Source organism: Sphaeramia orbicularis, chromosome 8 (assembly GCF_902148855.1).
Source record: "Sphaeramia orbicularis chromosome 8, fSphaOr1.1, whole genome shotgun sequence".
NCBI lineage: Eukaryota > Metazoa > Chordata > Actinopteri > Kurtiformes > Apogonidae > Sphaeramia > Sphaeramia orbicularis.
The window spans coordinates 35,332,238-35,346,533 of NC_043964.1; the positions used below are offsets into that span (position 1 = coordinate 35,332,238).

The following is a 14,296-nucleotide window of genomic DNA, read 5'->3' on the forward strand; positions in this document are numbered from 1 at the left end:
ATGCTGTTCTCACCAAGGTTATTATCGTTAACGAAAACTAATGAAATGACAAAAACTAGAACTGTAAAAACATTTTCGTTAACTGAAATAAAAAAAAAACTATAATTAAAAGAAAAAAAGATAACTAACTGAAACTGTATTGTGTGCTTACAAAACTAACTAAAACGTATAAAAATTACGGATAAAATTCCCTGAGTTTTCGTCTTTGTCAATGTCAGATTGATATGAAATCGATTTATTTCCTTAAGTCAGGGGTGTCAAACTCATTTTAGTTCAGGGGCCAGATTCAGCTAAATTTGATGTGAAATGGGCCGAACCAGTAAAATAATAACATAATAATATACAAATAATGTCAACTCCAAACTTTTCTCTGTGTTTTAGAGTGAAAAAAGTAAATTTATATTATTAACAGGTTTACATCTACAAACTATCCTTTCAAAAGATGTGAATAACATGAAGAAACTGAAAAAAATAAGTGTAATTTTAACAATATTCTGCCTCAGTTTATCATTTACACATGTACATTATAACTTACACATCACAGTGGATCTACAAATACACAAAACATTGAGTAACAGGCAGAATATTGGTAAAATTGTACTTGCTTCTCTTAAGACATTTTAGGTTATTTGCATTTTTTGCAAAATTATGCTTTGTTTTAGTGTAAATACATGAAAATATTTACATTTACAAAGAGAAACATTTGGAGTTGTCATTATTTTTATGTTATTATGATAGTGTTTTACTGTTCTGACCCACTTGAGATTGAATTAGTCAGAATGTGGAACCTGAACTAAAAGGATTGTTAATACCTTAGTGTCATTTTTCCATTTCACAAATTCATCCAGGGCCGGACTGGACCCTTTGGTGGGCCTGATTTGGCCCCCGGGCCACATGTTTGACACCTGTGCCTTAAGGAATTTTAGTTGCTGGCACCATATGATATTTAACGGTCCGTCACTTCTTGTCACTTGTAGTTTAGAGTCGTCTTCTCGTCCCCACTCTACCTGGAAACATGGAGACTAAAGCTGGGAGAAAGCAGCAGAGTCCTGTATGGGATTTATTTGAATTTGACGGCGAAGAAAGAGAAAAGATATGAAAAAAACTAAAACAAAACTAAAATTAAGCATTAAAAAAATAACAAAAGCTAATAAAAACCAGCAAACCTGCTCTAAAAACTAATTAAAACTAATTGAATTAGAGAAATAAAAAGTCAAAACTAAATAAAACTGAACTATAAGGAAAAATCCAAAATTATTACAACCTTGGTTCTCACTGCAGGAAATTAGCGTCTTATCGTTTACAGTCTCATTTGGAGTTTCAAGATCTATTACTGACCACGGGAGTAAGAGGAGAATCAAGACAAAGACGTGGAGGAATCTTTTACCAATAACAATGACAGGAAACTAGCACAAGCGCCCTGGGGTCTGTGCACTGGCCAAGACTCCCACGGACAGCAGCAGGCGGCCTGAAACCCTGCTCTGACCATCTAGGCTCAAATAGTTACTGTAGGTGTGGCCACGCTGCTGCTGATGCATGACAAATGAGAACCCAAAGTCGTGTCTACGGGCTAATCATGGAGGCTTTATATCAGATATCAGTACGTAGGTGAAAACATCATATCACTATGTTTTTAGCTGAAGTGCAATCTATACCACATTATTACATTAAATATACCACTATTTCTGTTACAGGTTATTATTTTAATATTGTAAAAAATTAGGATGAATACCTGAGTTTAACCCATAAAGACCCAAACAGCCACTGACAACCAAAATCATCTACTTCTGTAAAATGTTTAATATCTCCTGATCCACTAATCCTATCAATGCATGTAAATAATTGGTGTAAAATACAGTTTGTCATCTTTTCATGGTCATCAGATATGATCCCTTTGGACGTTCAGAGGCTCTGTAGTGAATGTGGAAACAGTCATCTTTTATGACATTGATTCACCTGTAAAATCCATGGAGTTTGATAAATGATTGTGGATGGACACACTTGTTTTATGTTCAGTTAATGATATATTTTACTAAAAAAAAGTCATGTTTTCTTTAGTTTTCCCTGTTTTTGATATACACTAGTCAACATTTGCTAGAGATCAGGACTATAACTTTGCTATATTCAGGGGTGTAATCCTGGAAACTTGAAAATTTACTTTCCCAGTGGAGTACAGCCTGCGGATGCGGATGGTGGCCACACACATTATTGACATCACACCGTATGTGTTTCAGAACATTCTGAGTGGTTTCAGTGAAAACAAAATTGGAAGAGTAATTGTTGTGAACTCTAATTTCTAGGGTTGTATCACCCTTTTGCCAGAAAGTGCAATAAAAATTTATGTTTTTTTACCTTTTGGTCCATTTTTCTTTACATGACTAGCCAAAGTACACACATAATATATGAAGTCACCCAAAATATTATACAACATCAATTATTGTGCAAATATAAAACTGATCCCTAGCAAATGTTTACTAGTACAATACCCCTCAACTTTAATCTGAGCTTTTATGAACATCTATATGGTCAATACATTAAATGTGGGAAAATATCTGATTTATACTTAAAAATGCAAAATACAGAATATAATATTAGAGAAAATAGTGATAAATCAGTTAAGAAAGGTTAAAAATACAGAAAAATTCATTTGGGAGCAGTCATAAAAGTAGCACTGAGTCTTTATGGGTTAATGGTGTACAATATCTTAATAAAGTAATGAAAATTTAAATATTGATCTGGAATTGCTTTAAAAATCACAATAAAATGTCTAAAATTCTGACACTTAATCCGACGTTCATCTAATAATCCCATCATAAAGGTAAGGAATGACAGGCCTGGAAAAGTATTTGCAGTTTTCAGTGTCCTACTGGAAATCTAGAGCCTCCATTAGCAGTTTAGAACTCACATTTTCTGCAGCTTTAACCCTTTATCGGGCAAGTGACTATTTTTGTTTTTTGTTTTTTTACAAACATTACAAGAATGTTAGAGTGAGGAGACAGTGAGTCAACAATCTCAGGTCCAATGTGGTCTACAGGGTCTGTAAGGTCCACCTCTGCATGAACAGTGAGTGGACCTGCTTTGTTAGGTACCATGAAGTAATGGTACTAATCTAAGGAATGATGTTCAAAGGGAGAACGTGGATGTGGACAGGTGTCTGGATCAGCACTTATGTTCTAATGTTCTAAATCACATGTTCCTTTCACCTTACATGTGTTTTTCTTGTATTTTTTATATGTACTTTTTATGTAATTTTTTGCCATTTATGGGTAAAGAACCAAATATGGTAACTTTATTGACCTTGATTTTCTACATAACAATAAAAAAGTTTGGAAAATTTCACAAAAGTAATAAAGTCTTTTTAGATCCTCCAATAACACACTAAGGTGGAAATTTTGAATTTCAAAGTATTTCTCTGAGTGCCCTATAAAGGGTTAAACAGTTCCATCTCTTTGCTTCTGTCACTTCTTCACAGTATATTATATTACACTTTGTCAGCAAATCATCTGTTGTTTTTTTTTGTTTAATGAGCAGGTGTTCGGCCACTGTTTTTCTGCCAGCCGTACTGGTGTTGTTTACATGTAAAGAGACAGAAGGAAACATGTGAACTCATTTGTCCAATCAAAAATGAAGCAAAATTGCTTTATAGGCTGTTGTTTTATTGATGTATTCAGTGGTATTTTTATATGGCATCTCTGTGATTCACAGAATTTAGGAGTTGTGGACATCTGATCCATGTCTGCTGAGCCCAGAGTGATGAGATAATGGTCAACTTGAGTCAATCTGCTTCAAATATGTAACGTAATAATAGCCATATGAGTTAGATATGACAGCATGTAGTTACAAATGTCACATGGAAGGGATGTTAATGGGTCTTGTGTCATAAACTAAATGAGATAAATAAACCAACCCTGAGCTGAATAATTCATCCAAAAGCTTATGTAACTTCTGCCACTCCAAGAAGAAGCATTTGAACCCATAAAGACTCAAACCTCCACTGGTGACCAAAAGAATGTACTCATGTAAAATATTTAATACCTGTTGATCTACTAATCCTATCAATACATGTAAATAATTGGTGTAAAATGCAGTTTTTCCATCTTTTTATGGTCATCAGATATGACCCATTTGGACGTTCAGAGGCTCCATAGTTACCGTGGAAACACTGTCATCTTCTACAACATTGATTCACCAGTAAAACCCATGGACCCATGGAGTCACTTGGTTTGCTGTTCAGTTAATGATATCTTTGCTAAAAAAAAAAAAAAGGTCATGTTTTCTTCAGTTTTTTTCTGTTTTGATATAATAACCTTTGAATTTACTCTGAGTTTTCATGAACATTTATATTAATAAATATAGGAAAATACATGGTTTATAGTGCGAAATGCAAAATACAGAGGATAATATTATAATAAATGGTGATTAATTTCTTAAGAAAGTGTAAATACAGAGGAAAATTCATTTGGGAACTGACACGAAAGTAGCACTGGGTCTTTAGGGGTTAAAGTGAAAACACATGCTTAACATGAGGCGAGATTGCAGGCACCACAAACACACACAAATGGGCGCACACACACACATGAATGCACACGCACACACACATGCACTGGACTGTTAAAACGACAACTTGAGAAAACCAATTAAAAAGACCAACCCCTGCACTCAAGGGCATGTGTATCGTAAAGGGGAGCCCTCCCACACAGCATCTGGAGGACGATTTGTTTAGATAAAGTACATGACAATTAAAGACCCACACTTTCTATGTAAAGACAGTGACAAGACTTTTAAATGAGCAGTTTATATAAATATTTACAGATTAAAGGCTCAGATTATGTGACATAAGTGTTGCCTTCTAGTCTAATTTCAGGTCTGGTAGGATGTGTGACTTCTGTCTAGGAGACGTGGAAACATCCACAGTGACATACTTTGGGCATGTCATAAACACAAACTCTTAGAAACACTTGCCCACGTAGCAGATCTCATCGAGCTACAGTCAATTTCACTGACACAAGTGCTCTTCCTCTCCTGTAATTAGTGTTTAAAGACAGGCTTATGTAAGCAGCCAGCAGTCATTTAGGAAGCCTCCCAAAAACCTCTCACCCTCACACTCTGTCGCTGGAATCTGAATGAATCATGAGACATCTTCACAAGAAAACTCAAGAGCTGCTCAAATCACACAGCTGCTTCAAAACACATCAAAAGATTGGTCTCATTTTTATCCATTTTACAGGTTTACATCTGTACGATACTGATGTGTACAGTAAGTGTTCCACCACATTAGACACTGTGAACAGGAAGCTGAATATAGATTCAAGTTAAAGTTGGAGCAAAGGGAAAAAAGCATTCGCTCCTACTTCACCACACTCAGCAATGGCAGAGTAAAATTTTACTGCCTGGTAAACAAAAAGACGACCTTTGGAACCAGTGATGTGTTTTGTGTGTTTTGTTCCACAATGACGCCAGTGCCTCTTATTTTCTTCCCGGGCCTCGCTGCATGTTTTGACCTTAATCACTGCTTGTTCCATTTTTTTCACACCTCCCCTGCACTGTCTCACTTTCGCCTACCTCACACATAACATGCACTCCACATGGAGGGAACACACATACACACATACACACACACGACATCAGTGTAACTATGGCAACCTTGACTGAGGCTCCTCAGTTTCCGGAGAGGGCGTTGCTCTTCGAACCCTCTTTTGTGTCGCTTCAAAGACGAGGCCAGACGGGCGGCGTACGGACGTCAGAGAGGCTGCTAAACCAACTCGCCGAGTGTCCTCCACATGTGTGTGTGTTTGCGCTGCGTGGAGTGTTTGTGTGTGTGGTGCATTGGCTCGGCCACACGGCTCAGGCACAGGAATGCCGGACAGGATGTAGAAAGAAAATACCAAAAACAGAGAATTCAGTGCAAAACACACACTGAGACTGTAACATGAAGACGCAAGAGACTCTAAACTGTTTCTCCTGAGTCCAATTTACACACTCAGACACTCCAATGCATCTGTAGCTCCTAGGTAACTTCCTCAGTGTGTCACATCTTACTTTTGTACAAAGTGTGTGTTGTTTATATCAAATACAATCCTGATCACATGTGGAAATATTCCCAACTGGCCTCATTGTTTATGATGATTGAAAGGTTGTCTTTTTTTTTTTACCATATGTCAAACTCATGTAAAGAAAAATGACAGTGAAAGCGTTGAAAATGAGTTTTCATGATTTTGCTATTGTTTGTTCCAACACCACTTCCCTCTGGGTTGCGTGCCATTGTGAATTGTTCTGCCACAGCTCCATTAGGCCATCTGTGGAGTGTATCGAGAGTAAACACAGGAACAATCGGTGTATATACCAATGACAAACAACAAAACCCAGCACATCTCAAATGCTGTACATGAATGTGGAATAAATCTCTTTTAAATACCAAAAAACGTCACTCAAGAACGTTCCGCGTGCTTTGGAAATGTGGAAGCTGTCATCATACAGTTACAATAACGGATGTATGAGACAATGAGAAACAACCTACAGAACTACAGTGATGACGGTGCAATATTTGGCTGAAGAGACTCTGAATATGATGCTTCTGAATTATGTTTGATTTTAAAACTACAGATTTTTCTACACTCAAATTTCAGTATTTCTCTACAGATTTTCCAGAACATATTTAACATCTTAGGTGCTTATTATGTACACAATCGGCTTTAAAACCCACCTGTTAACATGTATGATACAGACTGATCACTCAGGATCATTACATATTTGGTCTCAGCTTCATCAAGGTCCATCTGCCCTTAGAACTTCAACCCCTCCCATGTTGAAAATGTCAATATTTACCTGATGTTTTCACCCATTTGGATGTGGAATCCTTAACAAACCATACGGGATTGTCCAGCAAGTGTTGGAAGACGTGCATTTACACAAGCTATCTGTCAGTCCTATGCAGAAAGTTATGTGATGTTTAAGGTAAAAAACATCTTCGTCTGTTTGTAGACTTCTTGTATTTCCTTGTGTCAATGACATCCAGCCAGCCTCACCTATACAACAGTTCTCAGTAAACCCCCCAATCCCCCATATTATGCCATGTGCATGTGCAACCACAATGTAAATATGTAAATCACATCTTATTTTAATTCTAATCCTATATTTATATAAATGTTCATAATTTTTTTTTTCTCTTTATATTTCATTTTTTACACATTTGTGTTTTTCTGTCTTTTTCTCTGCACTTGTTAGTTATATGTGGCAGCTGTTAATAGTAAATTTCCCCATGGTGGGATAACAAAAGGGGGGAAAAAAGGCTTATCTTATCTTATCTTATCTTATCTTATCTTATCTTATCTTATCTTATCTTATCTTATCTTATCTTATCTTATCCTTTTTGCTGCAATGGCTGCCTGCTCCAAAATGCATGAAAAAACACTGCTTATAGTGATTCATTCATTCATTCATTCATTCATTCATTTTCAGTGATGGTCACAGGGATACCAGTGCCTTTCCTGACTATCAGCGGACTAAAGTTCATCTCCCGTTCATCATAGGCTACAACCACTATTCACTCTCACATTCACACCTGAATTTAGATTGACCTACAGTGATTTCTCTTCAGAAATTTTGGATTTTGGACAGAGACGCTTACCTATAAACAAAAATGTTTCTCCTGTCAAAGCACTAACCTCCAGTCACACATATTTTTCTATTCTAGACTATGTAAAAGTGTTTAATTTGTGGCTTGATTTTTCCACTTCTGCCAACTTTACAGGTGCAGGAGTTTAGGAGAGAGCTATTATTGTGTCAGTCCCCAAATGACTATTTAACCTTTCCTATGTGATTTATCAACATTTATTGTAATATTATCCAATACATTTTGCATTTTTCACTGTAAATCATGCATTTTCCTATATTTAATTTAAATCTTCATGAAGATTTACAGTAAATTCAAAGGTTACACTGCAAAAATCCAAATCTCACCAAGTGTATTTTTCTAATTTCTGGTCAGAATATCTCATCACACTTAAAATAAGATATAATCACCTAAAGAGTAACTTTTCAGTGAAATATAAGAACTTATTTTTATACAATAGATCTTGACAATCTTATTTCAAGAAATCTTACCAAGATCATTTTCACTTGCTCAATTGGCAGATTTTTTGAATTGAGCAAAAAAATCCTGAAACAAGCAAAAAAAAAAAAAAAAAAAGATTTTCAAGATCTATGATCTAAAAATAAGGTCTTATATCTCATTGAAAGGTTACTCTATAGGTGATTATGTCTTATTTTAAATGTGATGAGATATTTTGGCTAGAAATGAGAAAAATACACTTGGTAAGATTTGGATTTTTGCAGTGTATTATATCAAAACAGAGAAAACTGAAGAAAAAGTGACTTTTTTCAGTAAATATATCAATAACTGAATATAAAACAAGTGTTTCCATCCACTGTCATCGATCCAACTTCATTGGTTTTACTGGTGAATTAATGTTGTAGAAGATGATGATGTTTCCATGTTCACTACGGAGCCTCTGAACGTCCAAATGGGTCATATCTGATGACCATGAAAAGATGACAAACTGTATTTTACACCAATTATTTACATGGATTGATAAGAGGGGCGTGTTAGTGGGCTAACACGTATTAAACAGTATAGATCAGTAGATATTTTTGGTCGCTGGTTGTTGTATGGCTCTGTATGGTTTAAATAAATATCTCAGTAAAAGTATGTGGATCATGAACACATGGGAAGTAAATGAGAAAAGACCAAAGCAGTGTCTTGTATGCATCTCCTTCTGCAATCGCTGTGTTCTCTGTATTTATCCCATTATAGCCCTTCTTCCCACCTCTCTACACTAATGTCGGGAGGATTAGAGCTGGTCAGAGAAACAAAACAGCCTCAGGGGTAAACATCCAGGATGCAGCAAGGGGCACAGATGTTCACACTGAACTGACCCTCTTCTCCTCAAGTGTTTTTTAATGAACCCTGGTCCTGAGTTCACAGCAGATGCAGCAACAAGTAGCCGATGTGGAGTCAGACCATAATGTTTTACACACAAACATCAAAGTTCAGAAAAACTCATTTAGCGGGCTTCAATTTGGGAAGACTTGAAACAAACGCACACAGCTATTTCCTGTCGCTGTATGTTGTGGTTTGTGTAGAAATGTGAGATATGTGTTGTTTCCAGTGCAACTGAAAGGGATTGTTTATAGAGATGGTCTGACTTCACATTTCACCTTAAAAACAGCAACATCTAGGCCATAACATGACTTTAACACTGCAAAAATCTAAATCTTACCAAGTGTATTTTTCTCATTTCTTGTCAAAATATCTCATCACACTTAAAATAAGACAGAATCACCTAAAGAGTAACTTTTCAGTGAGATATAAGAGCTTTTTTTAGACAACAGATCTTGAAAATCTTATTTCAAGAAATCCTGCCAAGATTATTTTCACTTGTTCCATTGGCAGATTTTTGCTTAATTCAAGATTTTTTTTTGCTTAATTTAAGATTTTTTTGCTTAAATCAAGCAAAAAAAACAAAAAAAAAAACCAAATCTGCCAATGGGACAAGTGAAAATGATCTTGGTCAGATTTCTTGAAATGATTTTCGAGATCTGCTGTCTAAAAATAAGTTCTTATGTCTAACTAAAAAGTTACTCTTTAGGTGATTATGTCTTATTTTAAGTGTGATGAGATATTTTGACTAGAAATGAGAAAAATACACTTGGTAAGATTTAGATTTTTGCAGTGAACCTTGAAGAACTATTTTTGTGGTGACTTCTAAATGATTCTGTCTCTACATCTAACCTTTCTCCAGTGATGTATCACTATTTATTACATTATCATCCTCTGCATTTTGCATTCTTTAGTAAAAACATGTATTTTCCACATCCTTCTGAGATCCAATAAGTAAAAGTCTTGGCTTTTTTTACATTAAATAATTGCCTTGATTGGAAAAAAACATGATGCAATGTTTTTTCCAAATACGTTTATTTTAATGGAATGTTCTTTGCAGGACAGGAAGTGCTTTTTTATGGCAAAATATATCATACTATTCATAAAAACAAGCATCTACAACCACTTATTCTTATCATTTTAAACTATTAATAGGGTTATTAAATATTTTAGATCAGTAGATGCTTTTGGTTTTGTGTATATCTTAACCCTTTCATGCATAGTGGTCACTAGAGTGGACAGCTATTCACAGCTGTTCTCCTTTATATTCATGGGTTTTGTTGTTTTAGTTCCATATCAGCCAACACAGTGGACGCTTATGCACCATGTAACTTTACTGTTTTTGTTAAACTTGATCTGCAGTAACATGCTTGAGTGTAAATCAGTTGTTATTAGAGTGTAATTATCATTTTTTCTTTAACAAAATGTTTTTTTTGTATATTATCTCCATGAAATGAGTAATAACTAGTATTAGAGTATATTTAAATATGAAAAAACATCAGATTAGCAGCATTAAAAGTGTTTTTATTTCAAAGTTTTCACAGTAAATACACGTTTCTTGGCTTCAAAAATTAAGCGCATCGTATCCATTTGAGTGGACATTTTTGTAAGTCCATGAAAAATAGGTTCACAAAAAGCTGTCAATTGCATTGTTTTTTTTTTCATGCCTAAAGAGGAATAAAAACAGGGGGGGAAAAATCATGATTAAGGTTCTCATAATTCATGCATGAAAGGGTTAAAGACAAATGTTGACTTTTATTATTCTAAAAGGACTGATCAGTGACAGACTGACACACCGGGTCCAGCTCTGGGACAGACCTGAACCCTCTTGTTTGTCCTCTCTCACCCACTGTAAATGTGCATCCATCTGACCCCCTGCCCACGTCCTGGCAGCCCTGCAGCCCGGACTGCGTGGGGGTGCAGCTGCCCATGTCACCCATGTCAGACACACAGAGCACCTTTTTCTCTCTAGGAAACCCTCTATGAGTAATGATGTGAGTGCGCTGTAAAAAATGACTGTAGAATTAACACCAAAAAGTTGAACAATTGCAACATAAAAAAACTGTAAGTGACAATACAAAGCAAAGTTGTTTATTTGAAAAGATTTTTGTGTTAACGATTGAATCAAATATAGCTGTAGTTTTTACAGGAAGAGTATGCTAACAAAACAAGATTTGTATGTGGAAATGATGTATTTCTATTGTTTTTAGAAAATAAAACTGTACATTAAAAAAGAATGTGATGTTGTTTAAATTGCAAAGACCATAATGTTGAAATAACGGCCTATTTGATTTTTTTAAAATAAAAAAGTTATAAAAAAGTAAACATTCAACAATATAACATTTGAAATTTGTAAATGAATGGGTTGGTAGAGTTGGTAGAGCAGCTCGTCCAGTAACCAAAGGGTTGGTGGTTCAAATCCTAGCTGCGACTGTCCATATGTTAAAGTGTCCATGGAAGACACTGAAGCCTAAATTGACCTGTCGGCTTTGGACACCATGAAGGTACAGAAAATGCACTGTATATGTGCAGTCCATTTACCTGTTAAATCTACATGTTACTCCATAAATATGTTTACAGTTGGATGTGTTTTTTACAGTATTGTTCTGGAAACCACAGCTGCCAGTTTTTTTCTGTAAAAACAACAGGATTTTTTTTTTTACAGTGTGGGCTGAAGGTCTGACCCTGGTGACCCGGACTCACCTTTTCAGAACTGATGCTCAGCTTCTTCTCGACGTGACTGTGGATTTCTCCGTTGCTCTCCGGGACTGGCGTGGACTCCCTGGGTGTCACGTCCTCCTCCTCCTGCTCCTGCTCCTGCTGTTGCTCCTGCAGTTGCTCCTGCTCCTGTTGCTGCTGCTCTTCCTCCTCCTCCACCTCCTCCACCTCCTCTTCACCCTTGGTGCGCTGCGCATCTCCATTCTCCATCTCCACCTCCGCATCCTCCTCCTCTTTCTCCTTCTCTACCACCACCACCTCCTCCTCCTCCTCCTCCTCCTCCTCCTCTTCATCGAAAGGTAAGGGGACCCCCTCATTCACATACTCCTTCAGACACTTCATGTTGTGTTTCTTCAGCAGCTGTTCCGTGTCCGGGTCCACCACTATGAGCTCCAGCCGGCCCACGGTGGCGCGTATCCGGGACACGACCTGCTGGTGACTCTCGTTCTCCACTTCGTCCCCGTTCACGAACACCAGCCGGTCTCCTGCTCGGAGCCCGGAGGTCTCTGCGGGACTGTCGGGCTCCACTAACCGTATGAACTGGCCGGTCTTACCTTTCTCTCCGTGGAGGTGGAATCCGTAGCCGTTGTCCCCTTTCTCCAGTGCGCACAGCCGTGGGCGCAGATACTGGCTTTTACTCGGCATGGTTGCCTTCACTGTCCAACCTGTTGCGTGTTTTCTTCAGAAGTGACCAGAAGACCTGCTCAGGATGCTGTTGAGGAGGGGTGTGTGTGTGGAAATGAGTGGTACCCCTTGGAAATAAAAAAAAAAAAGCACCCAGCCCCCGCCCTCTTGGGGAGATCGCTCCGTGGGAAACCAACGGTGCTGGTGTTTGTGCGTCCTCCACGCAGTCCACTTCCACTCAAGTCCACAGAGTCTGATTCTGGCTTCACACCTGCCGTGGGGATCCTCCGTGGGACTTACTGAGCAGGAGAGTGAAGGTCCTGACCCTTGGGGATGGTTCCACTCAAACAGCGGTCGTTCCCTTTGAGTCCGTGACAAAAAAAAAAAGTGGAAAAGCCACTCAGGAAGAGGGAGGTGCGTTCACGGACCGGCCCAGCTGGCCGTTTCATGCAAAGCGGAGTCAAATGGAGGAGTAAACACAAGCTGCCCAGGAAAGTACTGTGGCATGATAATAGGCAGCTTAGATACTGATGGGTCAGTAGAAAAAAAAAAAAAAAAAGAAAGAAAAGGACAAGGATGGGCCCTGGATACAAACCAGTTAGAATAAAGCTATACAATAATAATAATAATAATAATAATAATAATAATAATAATAATAATAATAATAATAATAATAATAATAATAATAAGTTGTTTATTCTTACCCATTTTTAAAATTTTCTTAATTTCAGTAATACCCAAACCGTTTTTTCTTTCAATTTTTTTTTTTTAATTTTTTTTTGTGTGTGTTGCTTTATGTTGCTGATGCTCTGAATATTGTGTAATCCTGATGTCTTTACATAACTGTGGTTAACTTTTTTTTTTTTTTTTTTTTTGATGAACTGCCACATTCACAAGAGTAATAAATGTACATATGGTGATTTTTTTTAATACAGGCCTCTAAGTGAAAGCAACTACAGACATATACATACAAATTATGCATAAATCTTTCCAGAAATCGGACCTTTTCATTTCTTTCTATTTACTGTCTGCCCCTTACAATAAATTCAACACAATATACACATGCTATTTAAAGATGGCTTTGTTTACACTTTCATGTTCATAAGTCCATATTGTATGGATGTAGATAATAATATAATACCAAATAGTAAAAATATATTTCAAAATCACTGTTTACACAGGGGAATAAATGTCTCATATCACATTTCCACATGAGACCATTCTCTGTTTTTCTTCCTCCACAGCTACATCACTGTCATTCAGTGTTGATTGACATATAATGCCAGTGCATGATACTTCCAACATTTGCAACTTTACCATTTACCCCCTGAGGTGAATCACACATAATATTTGATTTGAATAAATATGTATGTTCTCCTGTCTAAAGAGAACAAATGTTTTACTTTGTATTTTTTCTTTAGTATTATAAAAGAAATGAGTTCATTCTGAACTTTGTGGATGCTAGAAATAGTATACTGTCTCTATGCCTGTGATAAATAGGATGGTATTCCTAGGTAGTACAGATTAATGCCTTGTGAATCAGCATCAGTTCAAAGGTGTCCTATCTTTTAGAAGCAGTCAGTTGCAGGGCCAGCCGGCCATTCAAAGAAAAAAAGTGACACTACTATATAAATAGAGTCTGGCAGGAAGCTGCTCAACTAAAACCCCAGTGGAGATTTGACTTTTCAGCAAAGACGGCTTCCAGACACTCAGACCTGATAAGAGGACAGAGACCAGCTCTCTCAACACTCTCAAAGGTGGAAATTTAAAGCTAGCGGAACATTAATACTGATACAACAGGGAGTTCAGCTATTAATGGGAAGTCCATCTAAGGGATCGTGTGCTTTTTTTTCCACAGTACAGGCTCCCATTTACAGCTGCAGCGTGACTCATAAATATGAGTGGGAGAGGAGGCAAGTTGCATTCAGGTGTACAGCCCAGCACAGTGAAATATGTATCAATACCTCATTGCAGCCACAGTTTTATCAAAAACATCATGACACAGATGTTGAACTT

The 14,296-nt window shown here is 37.0% G+C and overlaps 1 protein-coding gene across 1 annotated transcript in view; it reads right to left on the reverse strand.

The window, feature by feature from the left end:
- nherf1b (NHERF family PDZ scaffold protein 1b) overlaps positions 1-12,726 on the reverse strand; it is a 49,453-nt gene extending 36,727 nt beyond the window's left edge. Inside the window, exon 1 of the mRNA XM_030142320.1 lies at positions 11,642-12,726. Within this exon, the coding sequence (XP_029998180.1) occupies positions 11,642-12,301 (660 nt within the window). The 5' untranslated portion in view covers positions 12,302-12,726. The remainder of the gene's footprint in view (positions 1-11,641) is intronic.
- Positions 12,727-14,296: the final 1,570 nt, after the last annotated feature.